Source organism: Lichenostomus cassidix, chromosome Z (genome assembly GCF_008360975.1).
Source record: "Lichenostomus cassidix isolate B80296 chromosome Z, HeHo_3.0, whole genome shotgun sequence".
Lineage (NCBI taxonomy): Eukaryota > Metazoa > Chordata > Aves > Passeriformes > Meliphagidae > Lichenostomus > Lichenostomus cassidix.
In genome coordinates this window covers 72,805,022-72,827,235 of record NC_139511.1, presented here as the reverse complement: position 1 = coordinate 72,827,235, position 22,214 = coordinate 72,805,022, and the positions used below count along the sequence as shown (strand labels likewise).

Here is a 22,214-nt window from a genome sequence, read left to right as displayed (position 1 = left end):
AGGCAGTGCTTGGAAAGAGCTCGAAATTGTTCAAAATCCCACGGCAGTTTTGGGAGGTAACTGTGACTAACTTATGTAACTGGTCTATTTTCCTTGGGTTTGCCATCCCGACCCTCCTTCCTCGGTGGGAGTTGAAGGGTAGGAGAACATTGCAAGGCTGCGTGTTGCTTAAACAGAAGTAGAGTTCTGTGAGCTGTTCCTCAGCCAATCTAATTATTAATCTGTTTTAATGAGAAAGGGGAGCCCTAAAACTGGGTGTTAATAACAGCTGGAAGTCAGCTTCTCAAATATTGCTGTAATTTCCCTTATTTTATTTTTTGGTCTGTGAAAAATGCTTTGGAAGGCAGTTTCAGGAAAATTCAGGCTGGAAACGGTGAGCCAGGTCTCCTTTATTTACTCTTAACTATATTTTCAGGGCAACTCTACAAATACTGCAATTTTTGTAGATTTAAAATACTTCATAGTGGGTTGAAACCAGCCCAGCTTTTATTATATAGCAGACTGGATGATTGTGTAGTCTTAACTGGGATAAGTGGAAAGCATTGGATACAGCAGTTAAATTACTTTAAATTTTATTATGGAAGATGTTCACAAAAAACCCCCAAAGAAGTTAAAAGTCGAGACGATGAAGTTTCAGATGTGGGATCCAGCACTGCATATTAATAGATAAGATTGTGTCTAAATAAATGACAGACAAATCTGCAGACGGACTGTAGGACTGCATCCTTGTTTACTATTTCTCTAATTTCTCATCTGTTATTACTAAGGAGCCTGGGAACTCTCTTTTAATTATTAAAAGAGGGTGGATCATTGTTGAATTTGTTTCTTTTTCACAGGTTTCTTAATATTAGGTGTGTTTTGCTCATTTTTTTAAAGCCTCCTCTTCTGGAACCTGGTGAGCGTATTGCTCTCCATTTAAAATAAACCAAGAATTAGAAATTTTCTATCTCTTGTGCTTCTAAAATAAAATTATGAAATAGTTCTCAGATGTATGAATAATGATCAGACCAAAAGCCAACTGATTTCTTATATTTTTAAAATATTTTATATTTTTAGTTTGGTCATGCCTAGGTTTTTGAGTGTTTGGTTTCAAATCCTGAAACTCTTTTTCCCCTCTAGCTGTTAGTACTTCAATGTGGATGTTTTTTAATCAGATGTTCATGTTTTAAACTTCAAATGGATGTTACAAATGAGGATTTATCTGGGCATAAAAAAGAACTAGTTTGTTTTAAATTTAAATCACTTTTGGGGGCAAATTGCCATTTGAAACTCCAGATTTTTTAAGCCCCGGTGCACAAAAACACTTAAAAGATGCTTATTGAGTTTCCTAAAGTAGGCATATTTTGCCAAGTCCTGAATATCCTATTGATTATTCCCCCCCAAAATTGACATGAATATGCAGGATGCATGAATATTTTCAATAAGTTTAGAATTTCTTCAGGACATATGTAAGAATTCTCCATGTCTTAGAGCGAGTCATTAATTTCAGATGCAGAGGGAGCCTCTGGAGCGCTGAAAGTCTGCTGGTTCACATCTGCCTGTATATTTTTAAATGGATATAAATGTATACATCTATATATATTTATATCCAGGAGATACCAGCACTTTTTTTGTTGTGGTTGTTGTGTCTGCAGGCAGCGTGTTCTCCAGCTGAAGATACTCATGGTTGTCCAAGTTATGATAGACCAGGAGTGCTGTGGGCTTCACGGTGTCAGGGCTGTGGTGCAGAGATTTTGGCAGATGTGGTGTACTCTGGAAAGCACAGCTGTTGTCCAGGAATAACAGGGATGAAGCAGAGATGTGGTGATGTGGAATAACAGGGATGAAGCAGAGATGAAGCATGATGTGGTCTGAAACTGCAGGTGTGGTGAGGTTCGTGGAGGGCATGAGTTGGGGATCAGGTTTGGGGCATAGAGCCAGGAGAATGGAATTATGTTCCCAGACCATCCAGGCTCTGTGCTGGACAAGTCAGCACTTTGAGTTGTCTGGGACAGTGTGGAATTTATTAGCTGCTTTTTCGGAGAGCATTCTGAGAGCTTCCTGGGAATGATTGCAGGAGGTGGCAAAGCATGAAGGGGCAACCTGGCTATGTCTGGCTTGTTGTTTGTTTTTTTTTTTACAGTGAGGGCAAAATGCACTTCTTTTGAAGAGGATAAGTTCAGAAATGTTAAAAATTCAAATATTAAAAATGAAAATCCTAAGCACTCAGGTGGATGTAGAGCTGATAGAATGGCAGCATCGCAAGAGCTGAGGTTGTGCCAACATCCACACCGGGACCTCTGTCTTCCACAGAGCTGATTTTTGCGTAATTTCGAGGTGTCCACCATGGGTGGATGTTCACACTCTTGGTAAAGAAAGCCATGTGTTCTTTTAGTCCAGAAAAGCAATATCTGTGCGCCTGAGCTCGTCGGGAAGAACAGCAGCACCCAAAGCTTTCGCTGCGGTGGTTTAAATGGTCTGCAAATATTTCACCCTCTTTCCCCCATCCAACTGGGCGGGTGAGGAGCTGTTTGATTTTTCTGAACAAACTGAAACAGCCTTTCCTACAGGAAATCTCTGTGTCCACACTGGGGAGTGACACAGCTTTCAGTCCTGCTGCTCTAAATGCTACAAGTTTGTGTGCAGACAAGACCCGAGAGAGTTATGGTGGAGCTATTAGGAGGGGAAGTGATTTTTTCTTAGACTGATTAAAATTCTTTGGGCTTTCTGTTTGTTTGTTTTTAAACACCTATTTAGCTTTTAATTAACATTTAAGAGAAAGGAAGCTGGTTAAATATTCAATACCTCCTCCCTTTCAATTAAGACAGAACAGTACACAACGTGTGATGAGGCCTCTGGGAAGTATGGAAAAATGGAGAAGAGCAGGCTCCTGATTATCATTTTCAGGGGGACAGGAAAGGTGAAACCCATCTGATTATTATTGCTGTTAACAATAATAATGTTGAGACTATTATTTTTTTTTAACATCAGAAAGCCGTTTAGAAATGCAATTATTCCTTGAAACCGTATATCCTGCCTTTTGCCTTTAAATACCTCCATTTTTCCAGTCCCATTCTTTACTTATTTCAGGTGCAAGGATGGAGGATTTTCTAATAGACCTTTTCAGTAGCTTAGTGGGGAGGCTGCAGATGCTGGGGAAGTTATTCTTCATGCTGCATGCCCTTATTTTCATTTTGATGCAGTTCTTTCTGTCCCGGCGAGTGAGCAACCTCAAGCCATACAGCTCTGGGAGCTCAACCGAGCAAGTGGGGAAGAGCTGTGTTGTCACCTCACTCCAGCCTCTTCCCCTTTCCCTACCTCCTGCTTGAAAAATCCAGTTACCTCCTGTCTGTGAGCCTGTTATCCCTCACAGTGGCATGTAAAAAGCTCAGAAAAGGACACCTCGATGGAAGAAATGGAATTCGCCCTTCCTAAGCTTAAATTCCTCCCTTTTGATTTAGTGCACCCTGATTTATCTAACAAAATATTTTGGTTTGTTAGCCATCTAGCTTCAAAAAGAATGATGCTAGCTAAAAAAAAAAATCCAAGCCCAACAAACCCATTTTACATTGTGAAACTCCTCAGACCACTGCCCGAAAGGTGATTATTTTTAAGCTCCCTATATCTCTTACTGTGGTGGAACAACTCACCTGCAGAAAACACTGTTTTTACCAAATATCCCACCAAAATTATTTTTTTTTTAAATCACCACGTTACATAAACAAGTTTTTTAAATGGAATCGCTGGCACCAGACAACAGTTGTGTAAATGTCTGTGCCTGAATGAGTGGTTGCCTTTTGGCTTTTTTGTACGGAATGAAGAGAGAGCAGATGCTAAAATGCAGAGCTACTGGATAGGTTTCATATAATATGACTTCAAGGTTTACTGGATATAGGATTGCATCGATTTTTAAAAACAGAAACAAACGTTTTGCAAAAAGATTTCTGACTACATCTATTGCAAGACTTTCCAATTCGACTTTAAAATTAGCCTATTGCGATGACACAATAATTTTAAAACTAACTGTTGTCTGTTGTGTCATAACCTATTCAGTGCTGTGGATTTATTTTTTAAAAAGAAGCAAAACCAAATGAAACATCAAAACCCAAGATGTTTTCTCCATGATCCTATCTTCCAAATACATAAACACACAAATAGATTTATATCTATGTGTCTTGTGATTACTGATCAGTAGAGTTAATGATGTGTATTTACTGGCTGGCCTAAAATAAGAATTAATCCAATTAGTTCAATAATTGGTTATTTACCAAATATTTTCTTAACTATTGAGAGTTCATTTCTACTTCATCTGTAAATAACAGAAAATATCCTATCAATTTCAGCTGAAGTGGTATTTTATTCTTTTTTAAAAAGTTTTTCATAATTTTTTGTTAAAAACCCAATGCACAGAAGTCACAGAAAAAATGTTGCAGTTCCAGAGGATAACGAAAATAACACCTTTTGTCAGAAGGTTCTGTTTTTAAGTCAAACTGTCATTCAGGTGAACTTAACGACTTGTGATTTTTATTTTTCTTTTAGTTTAATTTGTAGACAAAAAAGGCTGAAGGAAGTAGGCAGCGCATATCTGGAAAGAGCCAAATTCTCTTATATAGAAAATTCTGTACTATAATATCATTAAAAGTTGATGTGAGCAACCTAAGACAGAAGTCCACCAATTGGCCGACCTCAGAGCTGTATCCTTTAGATGCAAATACCACTAATGTCAATTTTATCTCAGCTGGATATAAATTATATCCAGTTGCAACACATCCATGCCGTGGAGTTCTGGAAGATGATAAAGCTGAAGAGCTGATGGAGGCAAAAAGGCATTTTGCCTGTGGATTTTGGAACAGGGTCCTGCCCAGATGGAGAGCACAGGTTTCCTGTAGAGAGGAGATGAGACTGAAGAGAAGGATCTCCCCTTTCCTCTGCCTGCTCCCAGTTATTCTCTGATAAGGGCATCTGCAAGAGGGGTTAGAGGGAAAGGAGGAATGAGCTCAGCAAGAAGAGCTCTACATCAGCTATTGTCTGCAAGAGGCCACGATGTAGGCAGGTACTTCACCAAACTAGAAGAAAATTAGAGTTTGCAAATATCTGTGCTGCACACCCAGAAATTTGTAGATAAAGCCTGATCTTACTCTTTCTTTATATTTTTCCCCATTTCTTTCCTCTCTAGATTCTCTGAGGTGGATGCGTAGGAAGGACAACACCGACAAAAAGAACAATCAGTAAATCAATAACTTTTTTCTTTCTCTTTTTTAAGGAGAACACACACAAGAAACCAATTCACCTCATTCTCTGAAGAAGGATGTGGAAAATATGGGGAAAGGTAAAATAAATAAGGGCCTCTTACATTATAAAACTGCTCTTTGTTTTAATAGAATATGAGGATAATAGGGGGCACTTTTGTTCTGCACCATATTTTAAGCTTGTCAAGTAACATATGAATAATATATGGACCTTTGGGTGGATATAATTGAGATTAATGCATATATATCAATCAATACATGACACTGTAATATAATACTTTAAAATAATATATTACATTGATTTATATTCATGGCTTTCTGCACAAAATCTATGGCAGGTCTATGCAACACTTTTTTTTTTTTTTTTAATAAGCCCTAAAATATTTTGTCTTAGAGTAATGAATTGCTCTGCAACTGCTCTTTCAAGAATTATTTATACAGATTATCAAAACCACTTTTTCTCTTTGTTAGAGGAACTCCAGAAGGTTTTGTTTGAGCAGATCGACCTACGGAGAAGGCTGGAGCAGGAATTCCAGGTGTTGAAAGGAAACGCATCTTTCCCAGTCTTCAGTAAGACACAAAATCTGTGGTTTTGGTGTTGTGCATGTGTGCTTGGCTGATGTCAGGCTGACAAAATTAGGAGGTTTCTCAGCTGTGTTGCCATGATTTTGGGTTTAGTTCTGCTGAGTTCAGGTTGGACAGGGCTTGGAGCAAGCTGGGACAGTGGGGGTTGGAATGAGGGGATTTTTAAGGTCCCTTCCAACCCAAACCATTCCGTTATTCTATGCTGACACTTCTGCTGTGGCTTTGCAGCTGCCCAGGCAGGTCTTTTGTAGGGAAAATACAAAGCTGGATGTTTGTTTTGGTGTACATTCCACTACTTTTGGCAACACAGAATAGAGTGAGGAGACAGAAACGTGTCTGGGGCCTCATGGTGATCTTGGTGGTCATAACCAACTTTTCAGGGGCCTTTGAAGACAAGATGATCAATACTCATTTCCAGGAGGTTCTTAATACTAATTTCCAGGAGGTTCTAGCTGTTGCTGGAGAACTGATTTGGCCTTTTTAGGGAGTAGAAATACCTGTTTGGATTTTTCCCATTGAGAGAGGCCATTTGAGATGATCCTTTCACCACAGCTGATGAGCGAGGTGCTGCTGTCCAGGGTGATGGAATGCATGGGGCATGTCTTAAATAAAATGAAATGGGCATTTAGTAGGGTTTTTGTGAAGCTGCCATAAGGTTGGGCTGATACAGGGATATGGGAAAAGACCCCTTGTCTGGGACCTTTGAATGACATTGGAGCAATGGGGGAAGGATTTTTCTAGGAGAAATCCCAACTAGATCAGGATGATCCCACCGAAAAAGGACAGACAGCATTTTTGTATTGTCCAAAGAAACTATGCTTGTCCCCTTTCTGTAGCATCAGATAGGTAAATTCAGGGAAGCAAGGAAGTGCAAGGACTATGGCAATGACTCCATCTCTAGCCCAAATATTGAAATATGTAGACAGCTCCATAAATAAAGAGGAGCCGCTTGACATGATACAGATATTAATGAAAGGAGCATAACCTCATCCTTCAGAATAAATCCAGTCATTACTTGGGTTTGGAGTGAGGTAATTTTCAAATAATTCGTGGAGATCAAAACGCTGCTGTGTGGTATTGGTGAAATGGCATCTTGGGCTTTTGCCATTCAAGTCTCTTATTTATCCTTTTGTTCTTCTACAGTAAAATTAATGTTCTGTCTTTGCCATGTAAATAAACACTGCAATTAAACCACATGAAATACAATTCAAATAAAAGAAAAGAACAAGTACGGCCGACCAAGGAAGTGGTGACTGCTGTATGCTGGCTTGAAAAATATGTGGTTTCAATGTACCACAAAGTAGTGGTCAATTTTCTTCAGGATTAAAATAGAAAACAGATAATGTGCTATAAACAATATCTACAAGTGACCGTAAAGCCTATTTACAGATTTAGATTTACCAAAAAATCCCACCCCTCCTCCACATGTAATAAAACAAGAGAAAAGGGTCTTTGTAAAGCAAATCAGTGTAAACCCATGGTAAGGGTGTTCTGTCCTCTAGTGCAGTATGTGTTGTAGCACAAGTGACGGGGGCTGTTCCAGGCTGTTGCTGTAGGTCAGGTATTAGAAACTCTTTTGCCAGATTTTTCCAGTTACAAACTGCCTCAGGTGTCTTGGGTAGGGAACAGTCAGGGAGAGAAGCCCTTGGAGATCCAGGATAAGGATAAAGACTAAGATGAAGGAAAGTTAAGGTAAAATTTAAATTATATTGATGGATTCATTGAGGCTTGGAAATACCTGAGCCTGCAGGAGGGACTGATGAGCAGGCAGGTAACATGTTTTGTATCCCAGTCAGGCTCCTTGCAGCATCAGCCATGGAAATGGGAACTCTGTCCCAGCCCTATAGCTGCCAAGGACAAAAACACACTGCCAGGGTAATTCTCTGATGGTTCTCCCTGTCCTTTGTCCTGTTTGGGTAAATAAGAAGACTTTGACTTTTAAGTCTTCTTAGTGTTTTTGAAATAGGGGAAAACTCATCCCTGTTTTAGCTGGGAGGCAACACATGAGATGTGGAAGGCAATATTATTTCTCTCTAGAAAATGCGTCTGTCGGGTTATCTGCAGGTAACTCCAAAGTCACCTTTTCTGGGTCTTCCACTTGAAACTGAGCACGTTTGGGGTGTTACACCTTCACAGCCACTACCCACAGCAGGGCTGTGCAGTAAATGCTGCTTGGTTTCAGAGTTCTCCTCGTGGAAATCACTGTTAAATGAAAACTGAGCTTCCTTTGCAAGCTCTCCTAGCAGTGCTGTGCTGTTCTGTTCTCCGTGGCTTCTTGTACCTGCTTGAAACACGGACTGTGATAATTTATAGAACAGCAAGACCTTGTCTTCTGCAGTATTTTTCACATTGCTGCTGTACCTAAAACTGTAGGTGAAATTTTCCTTTGCCTTTAAGATCTCTCAATGAAGAGATCACTTGAGTAGAATGGAATGGAACAGAAAGAACAGAACAGAACAGAACAGAACAGAATAGAATCACATTTTTAAAAAATCAAAGTATTTGCTGCCCTGGTAGAAATAAAAGACACCTCTGCCTGGTGACAGGGCAGGAACCCTGAGCTGGTTTGTACCCTCAGTGTTGGCTGCTCTGCATTTTGTCCATCTGCATTTAAACAATGTGGCAATAAAATGGCGGAGATGCAGTCTGGGTACTTAAAGTATTTAATTTTGTGTTAAGAAAGCTATTTAAATATTCATATCTTTTCTCCTGGGTACTGCTTATGGCTTTGTCTGTGAGCATTTGGACTCGGATAAATGCTGCTGGAAAAAAAAAACGCTGTCCCTACCATTAACACTCCATTTCCACTGTGAGCTTGGACATTGGCCATGCAGGACTGAGCAAGATTCCTGAGCTGTTTGTTTGGAGAGGTGATGAGCCCATGAAAAGGCCGCTAGAAGGAAAGTGTTGAGGAAAAAAGGAAAATTTCTCCTTAAAGCCTACCCAGAGTGAAGCTGGGGGATCTCAGTTGTAACTATCAGATTTTAGTGACCAGGATAAAAGGCAGTTACCTTTTTGTATTGCATGATTTTTTGGAGGCTGGGAAAAGAGGAATTGTAAATCTGCTTTATTTTTGTTGGCTTATTTTTCTGATCAGGTCAGAATAGAGGCAATAGGCTTAAAAGTTCTGTGGGAATTTACTTGAAATCTGAAGACCTTCACTGAGATAATCTCTCCATATACTTTTCTGCATGGTTGTTCTGGCTGATGGCTTAAGCCTGCCAAAATTTCTCACAGTTTCTTTGTTTCCTTGTTCTTTTCCTGCCTCCTTTCCTTTTAAACAACAACTTTAGCTCATCATTCAGAGAGGACAAAGTTCTTGTGTGAAGAGGGTGACAGAACAAGCTCTTGTACTTTCTTCTAGGACAGGCTTGTTAGGCAAATCAAAATGATACTGCTTGGAATGGGTTTTCTTTCCTCTTCCATTTAAAAGCCCATCCTTGCACCCAGACCTGCATCAGGCAGCTCTTCAAGTTATTTGGTTCTTGTCAATAATTTTGTTTATACTTCTCCCACCATCCAACAGGAATGTTATGGAATACAGAGCATCAGTTAATTTTCTACCAAATTAAGTTTTGTCTGAAATGGTTATTTAGGAGGAAAGTCAGGGAGTGAGGATCTACTGGAGCAGGAAGGCTGGGCTGTGCTATAACCCAGCTGCCCAGGATCTCTCTTTCAAAGACTTTTTCCCTTCCAAATTCCACGTCACTGTTTATGGAGCTTTAGTTTTGTTCAAAGCCGTCAGCACTGTGCTACAAACTACAAATCAAACCCTGCATCCTTGAACGCTTTCTCCTCTCACATGTTGGACATCGTTGTTGATGTCAACAGATTTATGCCAAAGCAAAGAAGAGCAGCTTTTGCTCTTCTCTTCAGGGCTTGCAGAAGTTTGACTAATGACTGCAGAGCCTTGCCATGGAGGAAAATAGCTGGGAATAAATGCTAGCAACACAAATTTAGCATCCTACGTTTTCTCATTGGGGAAGTAGCCACATCTAATTTTTCCACATTTTTTCTGTTGTCAATGGTGTCTCTCATTAGATAGTTTTTTGTTAGGCATGTGTTTTAATTGAGTGAAGGACTTCTGTAATGCTTCATGGTCCCTCAGTAGTGACCGGGTTTGATTTAATTTGATGTGTGTCAGTATTTCTATATGGTCTCTGTTTTAATTACTGCACCTACATTTTTTCCCTCTCATACAGATAATTTTCAAGATCAGATGAAGCGGGAATTGGCGTACAGGGAAGAAATGGTGCAGCAGCTACAAATCGTAAGTTTGCTCTCTCTGCTAAAAAACCTTCTGAGCTGCTATTTTGTATTTTTCCATCGCACACCTCAAACTTTTCCTTTGTGAGCCGTGCAGATGCACCATTACCAAGGTCTTATTGCCTTATACTTTGTGAGAGGTAAACACGCAGTTCTCAGCTGGTTTAGAGCCTAATTACCTGGAGATTTACTTTCATACAGTAACCAGATGGGTCTTCACGTTTCAACTAAACAAAATGTGTTGACTCAACACGGAGAGGTGCTTCTGCGGAGAGGGGAGGAGTGAATCAGTAAACCTTGAGCAGTTAAATGTTTCTACCTCGTGTGAGCTGCCAAGAGGTGCATTTCAGCCCTCGGTAGGGAATCTGCTCAATCCCAGCTTCTCACCAGCAAATAAACCTTAGGATGTGCCTTTTTCTCATTTCAGGCACTAGAAGAAGTGCTTAACTCAGCAGTAAAGGATCAAGTTGCCAAAACACAGCTCAGCGCAGGCACACGTTACTGTTGGGTCTCTTGCTTGTTATTTTAAAACCAACAGGGATTTTGCCTGTGCGTTAGTGCAGCTCTAGATCATCTCATTCGGCTGTGTTGTTTTGAAAACTTGACGTTCTTAATCCGGTGCAAGCAAAGGGGCTGGAGCACGGGAAGCTGTTTCACACTCAAACAGTGCTTAGTGTGTTTTCAAGAGCATGGCATGGTGAGGCTGCCAGCTAATGCTTTGCTGGTGCTTTCTCTGTGATCAGTCTGTCGTTGCTCAACAGGGTTTTTTTCGGTTTGGTTTTTTTTTTTTTGAGGCAACTTTGCTAGGTATCCCACTTCCCTGAACCAGCCCTGTGCTTCAGCATCTGAATTTTCTTTCTGCTTGTCACGGGGCTCTGATGCGGAGAAGGCACTGCCCAGCCTCCTGGTACTGTCATTTTCTAATTGATGGGTTAGGACATAAAAGTAAAGCTGAAGGCCAGGATTGTCAAACTTGTGTCCAATGTTTAGAGGCATTTAGGACTGGCCTTATTTTTAGAGCTGCCGAACCTTCACGCCCCGTTCCTGCTGACTTCAGAGATCTCAATGAGAGATGGAGGGTGTTTGAAAGAGGTTGTGGAGGAAACTCAAGTCCAGAACATCTCTGGGTATTCTTTTGCAGTTGGTCTCTGCTGTTTTCCTTTAATGTGTCCAGGTGTTACTGTGGTCCCCTTTGCTTCTCGATGCCAGGCAGAGCTGTGAATTTTGTTGTCACAGAAAATGCTGATTTGGATACCACCCTGAAAAGTACTTCCCCTGCTGCTTTGGACTTGAGACAGCTGACCAGTGGGATTTCCTGCTGCAAGGCATTTTTAAGCACAAAGTTTACGGGTTTACCCCAGCTTTTATCTCTAGTGTCAGCTGAACTTGGAGCTAACTCTGCCTCCCAGGGAGGGAATGGGTCACCTCTGCCATGCACCTTGTCCAGTTGTGAAGTTCTTTCTGAAATTGGATATCCCAGACCTCCAGCAAGCCAGCTGTGGTGGTTTCCGTGATTTTCCTGGGCAGGAAAAGTAATATGATCAAGTAATTCACACCCTTTTCACTTACTGACGTGTGACATGGACAGACTTAGAGTCATTTAATCATTAAACAGAGCTGTCTGAATGGACTTACAGGGAATAGTTTCAGCATTTAATGTACTGCACCAACAACTCAGGACCTCTTCACTCACTGCAGCTGCCTGAGTTCAATCATTGCTAATAGAAATGTTATCAAGTCATCACTAAGTCTTTATGCTCGTATTTGTGGGGCAGGTTGTGACCAGTGAGACTGATAAAAAGATGTTTGTATGAAAACCTGAGAGACTGCTGCAAATAAGGAGTGTGTTTGTTTAAGATGGGTGCAGAAATCTTCAGAGATGTTTTGGCTGATAACTGAAATGGAGTCAGCACTTTTGAGGTGATAATCCCTGCAGTTGCTTTAATTCATTCATGTGAACATATCTTGTATATTTATATCTGGAATTAAGATTAATGAACTGAATGTGGTAATGATAGAACTGCTTCGGCCTTCCTGGATGATGCCATGGATGAGTTAAAGCTTTTGCTGCAGAACACAAAAAAAGCATGGCTGCTTTTGATTTTTTTGTTTGGTTGCTGTTGCTGTTTTGTTTTTAACAGGGGCAGGTTAGTATTTTCTTTGGAAATGAGATGCTGCACTACTACTTTAACAGGGCTTTAACCTAATTTTCCTGTTAAAATAGAAATGCAAAGAGAAAAGCGGAAATGTTTAATACATACTTAAATCTTAGTTCTTCTTAAATCTTCATAGGTGTATGCGTTTATAGTGCGAAACTCAAAATTTACTGGTGTAACTAAGCACAGAATTTGGCTTAATTGCTTTTAAAAATTGTTTTGCAAACAATATAGACACCCAGAGTCACAGGGTTTTTTTGGCTCTTCTCACTCTTGAAGAATTATACAACTTAAATAAGTCCTTCCTGAATATCTCTGGAGGGATTTAACAGCTGTGTGGATGTGGCAGTTGGGAACATGGGTTAGTGGTGGGCTGGGCAGTGCTGGGGGAATGGTTGGACTTCATTATCTTGGAGGGCTTTTCCATCCTAAATGATTCTGTGATTCCCTTATCCCGAAAAACTGTGGGTACCAGAGGCAGGTTTTGCCAGAGTAATAATTTCACTTACTCTAAACTGAACAACCAGACTTTAAAATAAACTGCCTTGGCCTGTTTCGGGGATGTCTGGAATAAAACAAGCCGAACTTAACCACGGAAAGGAGTTAGCCAAATACCATTGCATTCGAAAACTTTCTATCAGAAGAACCCACTGCAGCCTGACCTGAAGCTCGTGCCCTGTGGCCGGGCGGTGGGGAATGCTGGCAGTGACGCTTTTTGCCCCCGATTTTGGGGAGATTCGTCCCCTTTTTGGAGAGATTCGTCCCGATTTTGGGGAGATTCGTCCCGATTTTGGGGAGATTCGTCCCCGATTTGGGAGCGATGGTCCCAGCGCGGCCCGCGGCTGCCCTCTGCCGTCCCGCGGGCGCCACTGCACCTGAGCGCTCCGCGTTCGAAGCTTCGCTCAAAGCAGAGTTGGATCGATGCGGGTTCGTTCGGCTGCTCCGCCCGCCCCGGAACGGAAAAATAATAACATTTTATGGCTTCCTGAGAAGCAGGAGTAAGGTTCAGGTCACTGGGAGAACGGGGTGGGTGCTGTTCTCTCACATCTTCAGTGGTGGGTTTTTTGGATGCAGCCTGGCTTAGTAGGTTGCTGGAGCAGCAGGATGTTGTGGGACCATGAGTTTTGATGAGAATCACAGAATGAGGAAGGCTGGAAGGAACCACTGGAGGTCATCTAGTCCCACCTCCCTGCTCGGTTAGAGTGCCCCAGAGCACATTACTCAGCACAGTTTTCCAGGCAGGTTTTGAATATCTCACAACCTCTCTGTGCAGACTGTTCTAGTGAAGAATTTCTTCCTGATGTTCTGGTGGAAGTTCCTGTGTTTCAGTTTTCAGAGTTTTCAGAGTGTCTGAAGCAGCCACCAGGAAGTTTTGCAACCTGTGTGTGCATGGCTCTCAGAGTGCTAAAAAACAGCCAATCATATTTAACAAGAAAATGGATCTCTGAATGTATTTTTCTCTTCCTCCTCATACAAGGTATTGTGTCCCAAACTGGCCAGCTATAGGGCTGTACATGGAGATCATATATACAATACGGATTTTGTTTGTGGATCCAGCTGTGCCAGGGGAGGTTTAAACTGGATATTAGGAAAAAAATTCTTGCCTGTCAAGCACTGAGATCAGCTGCCCAGGGCAGTGGTGGAATCCCCATCCCTGGAGGGTGTAAAAACCACGTGGATGTGGCACCTGGGGACATGGGTCAGTGGTGAGCTGGGCAGTGCTGGGGGAATGGCTGGACTCCATGATCTTAGAGATCTTTTCCAGCCTAAATGATTCTGAGATGCTGAGAATCATCTGGCTTTTGTTATTGAGATGTACAGTAAGGGCCAGTGAGGAGGAACTGCTGCCCAGCAGGATGGAGTGAATTCTGCCATGACACATCTGGTACAGCCATAGAAGAGCTCACCTGCTTTTAAATTTTTTGGTTTCTGTCCAATGAGACCAGAATTCTCCTGCTGGGACAGGCCAGCACCCTAAGCAAGTATGGAGTCAGCTCCTGCCTGAGACTCTGTATCAGTCTGATACTGTCTTCTGGGCAACTGTGGTAGTCCCAGATTTTCAAACCATGAGCTTTCTTACTGGCTGCCTAAGGGGAGAAAAAGATCAGAAGCAGCATTGCCAGCATGATAATTGTTATCCTTTAATATTTTCACAAACCCCTCTCAAAGGTGGCCACAGGGATTAGAACACCAAGCAGGAAATTTAAGCCTCCTGCAAACTGAGAGACTTTTCTTAATTTTCTCTCAGAGGTCCCTTACAAGTACAAACCTTGTGGGTTCTCAGGAAGTGTTGACCTCAGTGGTGATCTATCCACCAGGAAAAGCTCAGGTGGTGCTCATCACCCATTGTGATTTAGACCATGAAATGATGATCAATCCCACTAATTTTACATTGGGGTAAAAGGTGACCAGGTTTTGAGATGTATTAGAAATGTGAAATACTCAGGCAGGCCTTTGTTTTTCCAGATTAGGTGAAAAAATGTTGGTTTGGTTTCGTTTGGCGTATTTTAATTAGGTTACACTCCCATGAACTGACTTGCTCCTCGCTAGCCTCACTTTGGGCTGATAATAATGTTCAGAGCTCAGAACTGGATCCATCTGGAACTCCTCTGTGTTTTATGGCTTTCTCCTCTCAGTGCTCCTTTAAATCAACTCTGTTCTTCAGAGTCAGGCAATAAAATAAATCAGGAACTATCTCTCTGAGAAACCTATTTCCATCTCTGCATCATCTTTCACCCAGATCTTTAGAGATTGACAAGGAATGTTTAAAAGAATTAAGAAACCTACCATGTGCTAATGTTGGTAAATCTTCAGAGGCATGAGAGCATGTTCCTCTGGGTCACACTGTAATTCAGAGTAGCACCAGTGGTTTTAATTCCTATTTCACATTGTTTACGGAAAGCTGGTGCTTTTGTACAACTAATGTATTCATTACCCAAACAAGAAATATCCACATTTTTGTGCATGGAGGGCTCAGTCTCTGCCTGCCTGTCTCAAAATCAGGAAATGGGAAATGGCAGTGCTTCAGTGCTATTTGTGATTTCTGTGCTCTGCCTGAAGTGGAGGCAGAATGCTTGACCTTGGCGAGGATGCAAACAGCTGTTCAGCAGAATGGCTCTCGCATTTCTCGAGTGGCATCTTGTGCTGAAGTGCCTGTTCACAGGCACACACATAATAACAGGTAAAAGAACATTTCTGGAACTGTGTGTCCTGTGTCCTCAAAAGGCTCATCCCTGATTGTGTTCGGGGAAGTGAGCTGTTTTCACCAGAATTTGATTTCCCACTGATTTTGTTGTTGTTGTTGTTGTTGTTTTTTAAGGCAGGTGAGCAAAACTTGTGTGTTGACAATACATGTGGGTGTGCTTTGGGTTGATAGGATGGAGCTGTGCCTCTTTCTCCAATAAAGTCAAATGTTAAAGAAAAGGATGCCTTGTAGAAACTTAAACAGAAAGCTTCCTTTCCTTTAGAATCTGCAGAAATTCTGATCAGAAATGGATGTGGATGTACAGAGAGGCCACAAGCCAGCCCCTGCTATTGCCTGAGTGCAAAATATCTTTTCTAGGCAGCAGAAGACAGGGTGATATATCACTGTATGCCTCACTGGAGATGGGATGCAGAGGTGAAGCCTCTGAAAGAGGATGGTGTGCTGAAGCTTCTTTGATATCCAAGTTTGTACAACAGGGATCAGACAGGAGCTTCAGAAATTGCTCCCCAGTGCTGTCCACTGTCTGTGCTTTGGTTTGAGCTGTGGAGCAGAGTCAGGGCTTGCTGACTGGATTCCACCCAGGTGGAACAGAAGGGGATTTGCTCCAAAAAAGCACACAGCAGTGTGCTCCAGTTCCTGATGGGCACTAGGACCAGACTGGAGTCAGCCTGTAGGGAAAAAGACACAGTGTCCATATTGCATTTCTCCTGGGGTTTCTCTTCAGATCTGCTCTCATTGTGTTGTATTTCCTACTAATGTGGACTTGGCCATGAGAAGCTGGTTTCTTGCTGCTTAAAGCCAAGATGCCTGCACTTCTGTTATTTCTGTGCACCCTTTGAAAAGGGTGCTTTTCACCCTTTGCACCTCCCTGCCCACCTGAGTGCTGATCCTGTCCTCCTCACAACAGTCCCCATGGATGCACAGAAGGGAACTGTTTTGCCACCAAGAGCCCTAAACCCCATTCCATTACCAAATGCTCTGACAACGACAGAAATAGAAGATGACTTTGTAGGTGATTTAACTCATGGAGAAAGCAATCATTTCCCTCTTGGACACCCACCTCTCCCACTGTCCTTTATTACTGGGAGATCAGATAAAACACCACACATTAGGAAGACGCCGATGTGCCAAATATAGCAGAGAAGTGGATTAAGAACAGTTAATTTCTGACAGAATGTACCCCGTTGTATTATCTAGGTCAGTACAGCTTGGGAGATGTCCTATATAATTTGTGGCCATGCAAACCCAAGTTGGCCTTCGTGAGTGGGAGAGAGGCAGAATCAGCTGGTGAAGCACCACAGGTCCCAGCTGGAATGTGCTGGTTTTTTGTGCAGATTGTTTGTGGCTCCTTTTTGCATCCAAACCGTGTCCATGGGTGATCAGGGGAGCAGCATCTCTGCACTCCCCTCTCTGCTGCAGTTTGGCAGCCTTTGCAGGCACCTGTGTCCTGAAGGCAGCTCTGTCTGGGGACATGATGGAGGGGACAGCTCTGTTTTTTGGTGGGGGATCTGGCCACAAGCTTCTTCATACCTTTTATTTTCTGTCAAGGGATGGGATTATAAGAGTGGTCAGGCAAAACATTGGAATCTTGTTTTTTTCTGATCATCAGTGGTTTGTGCACACACATTGCCCCTTTCCCAGGGCTGTGCAGGGGGGAAGCAGTGTCCCCCTGTGAAATGCTTCTGCTTTCAGCCATCCACAGACACTGCTGCTTCCTGGTTCTGCTGCTTTCAGTCAGATTGACCTCCTTTCCCAAGAAATTACAGGGTTAGTTCTCGAGCTGCAGAAGCCCCCTCTCTCTCATCTCACCCTGATCCTTCCCTCCTCTTTTCCTTATTAAGGTAGGCAGGGATGGATAAGTCTCTCAATGTCTTTGCTTCACCCCAGCCAAGAGACATGCTGGGCACAATTCATATAAACATCCTCTCTGGGCATAATGTATTTAAAATCAAAACAGGGATGTACAAGAATGCGTGGGGTCAGTGGATATGGATGCAAATTCACTGTGTCATTAGGTGTGTGGGGCAGGTTGCTTGAGCTCTGTGCATTTTCCCATCTGTTCCTTCTGCTGCTCATGCAGGTTAAGGCCTCGGTCCTGACTTCAGCTGACATAATTGTCAGCTTGCAGTAACATATTTGACATTATTTGTGAGCATATTCTGGAGTGCCTGGCAGCAGAAGCAGGTCAGCTCAGCGTGCAGCAGCGCTTAGGAGTGTAGGGACACAGATTTTTTTGATCTCCCAGCCTGAATTCCTCCAGTGGTCCCTCCAAAAGTCATCATCAAAGAATTTGTAGCCACTTGGATTGCCAGCTATGGAGAAATCTCAGAGCAATTTAGTTTTGTTGCATTCTAAAGGCCCAGCACTGAAGAAGAGCAGCCCTGTAATGTATTCCCAGTGGCCAATGAGCACATCATCCCACTTTGTTTCTAAATATAACTATGTTCCCTAATATGCCCATGTTCTCTGTTTTTCTTTAATTATTTGTTCCACTTCAGTGGCTTCCCCTCAGATTGGTGCAAGTTGGAGATAACTATTATGAACTTCCTAATTACAAGGATATAAATACACGAAGTCTCACACTCCCAGCCTGCTGTATTTTGGCTGTGCAGGGATCAGTGTGCATTGCCTGATCTGCCACAGACAGCTGATTTTTTATGATCTCACAGGTGGCTTCACCCTTTCTCAGCAACTGGTAAAAACAAAGCATCAGAAGGCATCTTTTACACTGAATTTTAAGATCGTCTGTTGTTTTAATTCTGACCATGTTTATTTTATTACTGCTTCAACCTCCTTGCATTTTCATAAAGAGTTCAACCTGTTAATTGAAAGTGCTGTTTCCTACAGTTCCTCCCCATTTTCTGGGAGGCAAACAAAACCTTTCATTTCCAGGGCTTTCCAGCTTGGATGTTTCATTAGCCAGACCTTGGCTTGAGCAGTGTCTTTGTTTCTGTGTCATTCCAGATTCCCTATGCAGCAAGCTTGATCAGGAAAGAAAAGCTCGGTGCACACCTCAGCAAAAGCTAAAGGTGAGCCTGTGAAAAAGAGACTTCATTTCACCTGACCTGGCTGCCTGTTTTTCTTTGCAGCCGTTGGAGGAATTAAGAGGATCATTCTGTTGTTTTATGTTGCTGATTCTGGTTTCAAAGCCCTGTCTGTGCAGGTGTTGTGCTGAAGCTGATGCCTGAAGTGGCACAAATTACAAGGTTTCACTGGGGTGGGACCAAGTTTTGGGACCTGACCCATGGGTCCTGTGGGGACAGGACAGAGAGCAATAGCTTGAAACTGAAAGACAGTAGCTTTAAATTAAATATTAGGAAGAAATTGCTGGCTGTGAGGGTGGGGAGGCCCTGGCACAGGGTGCCCAGAGAAGCTGTGGCTGCCCCTGGATCCCTGGCAGTGTCCAAGGCCAGGCTGGACAGGGTTTGGAGCAACCTGGGACAGTGGAAGGTGTCCCTGCCCATTGCAGGGGGTGGAATGAGATGATCTTTAAGGTCCTTTCAAACCCAAACCATTCTGGGACTCTAATTGCCTGACCATGTGCTTTTCCTGACACTGAAAAGTGCCACCAAGGTAATGTACCTTCAGTGGAAGGAGGAAAATATCTTGGCATTCAAAGTGCAAAGAAATGTTAACACTGAAGGTCAGGAGGAGCTTTTCTGCACTTAATGGAACACTTCCAGCTCTAGAAAAAAAAAAAAGCAGTATATCAGTATATTTAGGAAAAAGCAGTATATCAGTATGTTTTGGGAGTTTCACAGAGCCCCACTGACTGTGGTTCTGTAGTTCAGTGTCCTGCAAAAGGTAATTATCCTGCTGCTAACATGCAGGGCCTTCCTAAATGAAACACTACATATTCAGGACTGTTTATTAGAAATGTTAATTTAGTAGAAACAGCACCTCCATCACCACTGGCCTGGGAGATTCCAGTTTTGGTTGCTGAAGTCTTAACACTTAAATGACATTCCCTTGTTTTTTCCTGGTGAAACAAGAAGATTAGGGATTGGAGACAGATGCCAAAAGCTGGTAGCCCTGCTACTGTGTTATGCCATAAAATCTGGCTTGTGGATTCACTGAAAAAAATCCCCAAGGAGAAGCAGGTGAATTAGAAAAAGAAGAGCTATTCATACTATATTCTCATGCAGAGATCTGGGTAATGCAGAAAATAGAGGTGTTCCAGAGTCTGGGACATCTGAGAAGGGCTTGATAGTATAGATGATGGAGGTTTGCCTGGGATGTAGAAGAAGCAGATTCTTAAAAATAAGAACAGCAGGAGTAAGTACGGAGTACCCAGATAACCAATATCTGCAGCCCTGAGCTCTGCCTGCTAAGGAGATTAATCTGAGCATCGAGATGGTCTCTCTTGCCCTCTTGTGCACACTTTCTCACTGACTGCCAGCATTTCCCAATCGAGTCTACAGCAGTCTGAGTGCTGATTTAAAACGAATTCAGCAGCATGAACACCCTGAATAAACCAGCACGCCTCCCCAGAGGAGGAGCAGCAGGTCCTGCCCCGAGTGCCTTGTCTGCTTGATGCACAATAAAATCTGCCTGAGGATGGCAGCATTGGAGGAGAGGAACAGTTCGTTCCCAGCTCTCCTTTCCATCAGCTCTCAGTCCCTGCAAGGACAGTGCTGGCATGGCAGCAGTGAGCGTTCTGAGCTTTTATTCAGAGAGGTGAAGGATGGATGGATGGATGGATGGATGAGCTCCTCACGCTGCTGCTGTTGTTTCCAGCAGCACACCATCCCCGCAGACAGCAGGGATTTCTCTAAGCAGGCCCTGATGCTTTTGAAAGATTAGTTGTTACTTAACTGCTAAGCTGAACCAGCCAGGCGGAGAATCGCAACTCTGCTGTTCGCAAGCGATTCCAGGTCCTCGATGTGCCAAGAGGGAGAAGAGTTTACTCAGGATGTGTTTGCACATCCCTGCCCATGCTGGACACCCTCAGCCTTGCTCAGTTCCTGCCCTGTGCTCCTCAGACCCCCTGTGCTCCTTTCACAGCACATCTGGTTGTGTTTAATTGCACTGCAGACAGTTAAAGGCTGCACTTCACCTTTATTGTGGATATTTCTACAAGACCCCCCAGAAGCTATCAAAGTCACAGGGGATTCTCCTAGAGCAGGTGACCTATGTGTATCCCTTTTTTCTAGGGTTGTAAATAAATGTCATAATTCTGTGAGTGTCTCAAACTTTGGCTTAATGTTGGTAACACTTTCTCTCTCTCTCTTTCTTTCTCCCTATCTTTTTTTTTCAATTCCCAGGAGCACAGGAGCTTTTGCAGCTGTTACCTTATAAGTTATAACCCAGTCAGAAACCTGACTTGTATATAGACTGTGAAATGGAAGTGTTTGGGGATCTAAATAAAAAAAAATCAGGTTCCTCTGAACCTAAGGACAAGTGACCTCATAGTATCATGGACAACCATGTCAAATAGAATGTAGCAGCCATTTATTAGTAAACACAAAACAACAAAAAAAAATGCCTGTCCTTGATATCTTTTTTTTTTTGGTGGTACCAAAGTTTAAGTCTTTGTGTTTTTAGAAGGACTATTGAGCTTGATAGAAAAAAAAATGCTTTTGAGTCGTGCAGATAAGCTGTGAAAGGAATTGCTGGTCCTTTCAATGCCACAGACACTGACAACATCTGCCAGTTCACCTTTTGCTTTGGAATAGTGATTGTTTTATGGAAGGAAATGAACGTCTCACCAGATGGACCAGAACCACGTTTGGATGGACGGGTGGACAGATGGATGGATGGATAGAGCAGCGTTAGCCATACACAGTGCTTTTTAAAAGCAGTCTGGAGATTCTCACAGCCCTCTCCCTCATCCCTTTCCTCCTCTGGTATTTTGCCTGCTGTATGAATTACGATTGTACTCCTCTGGAAATATTTTACAATTTAATATTGAGTGTAATTAAGAATATAATCACTGTTATCAAAAAAGGTATTTAACTCTGTTGTAGTTTCTTTATCATTCATGTGGATAAAAAGTCTATAATAAAAAAAAAAAAGAAAACTATGAGATAATAGTTGGGCTTCCCTGTAATTTAATGCCATGCTTGCTCCACTGAAGAAAACTGGGAAATTCATCCCCAATAATACCTTTTTAGAAATATTTTAATTCACAGATAATATGTTGAAGAGTTTCATGGCAGAAATTTCTGCCTCTGGTTATTTTGAAAACTTTCAGAAGTAGATTTAGTACAATTTCAGGATGAGCCTTATGGATTCACGGAAATAAAGGGAGACATGCCAAAGTCAGTTGATTTTGAAGACTGCAGCCAGAGTCCCCCGGGCCTTTCCTTGGTGACCTGCAAGACCCTGATGGTCAGGGCTTTCCTGAGTCCACCTCCTTGCTAAAGGTTTCAGTCCCAAACACAAAGGATCTCCCACATCAGCACTCAGAAGTGGTTTCAGCCATGCCCAGCAGTGTTCTCTCAATATTCCCCTCATTCCCAGCAAATCCCTGTGAGATTAAATCACCTGGCTTTACAGTTCCCTGGTGCAGCTGGAGGGCAGGGGAGGAAGGGCACAGCCTGTTTTCATGCCCTACCCTGCATAGTTTGCTCTGGTATTAGGTGAGCTGACAACACTCACGGAACCAGCAGAATTATGGCTTTTGTGGTGTGGGAAAAAAAGCAACAGAACCACTAGAAAAGCTGAGCCAGGTCAGACAAAAAGTTCACCTGTACCAGTACCCTGTTCCCAGCTGCAGAAGAAATCAGATACTTTGTGAAAGCACATGAGCAATTAGAGATATGTTCCCAGAAT

General features: G+C 42.5%; 1 protein-coding gene across 1 annotated transcript in view; it reads left to right on the top strand.

The window, feature by feature from the left end:
• The window catches only part of SKOR2 (SKI family transcriptional corepressor 2), a 26,877-nt gene extending 5,496 nt beyond the window's left edge, over positions 1 to 21,381 (top strand). Inside the window, exons 4-8 of the mRNA XM_085042159.1 lie at positions 5,243 to 5,308; positions 5,700 to 5,798; positions 10,016 to 10,083; positions 18,405 to 18,469; positions 20,705 to 21,381. Of these exons, the coding sequence (XP_084898285.1) occupies positions 5,243 to 5,308; positions 5,700 to 5,798; positions 10,016 to 10,083; positions 18,405 to 18,467 (296 nt within the window). The 3' untranslated portion in view covers positions 18,468 to 18,469; positions 20,705 to 21,381. The remainder of the gene's footprint in view (positions 1 to 5,242; positions 5,309 to 5,699; positions 5,799 to 10,015; positions 10,084 to 18,404; positions 18,470 to 20,704) is intronic.
• The last annotated feature ends 833 nt before the right edge of the window (positions 21,382 to 22,214 follow it).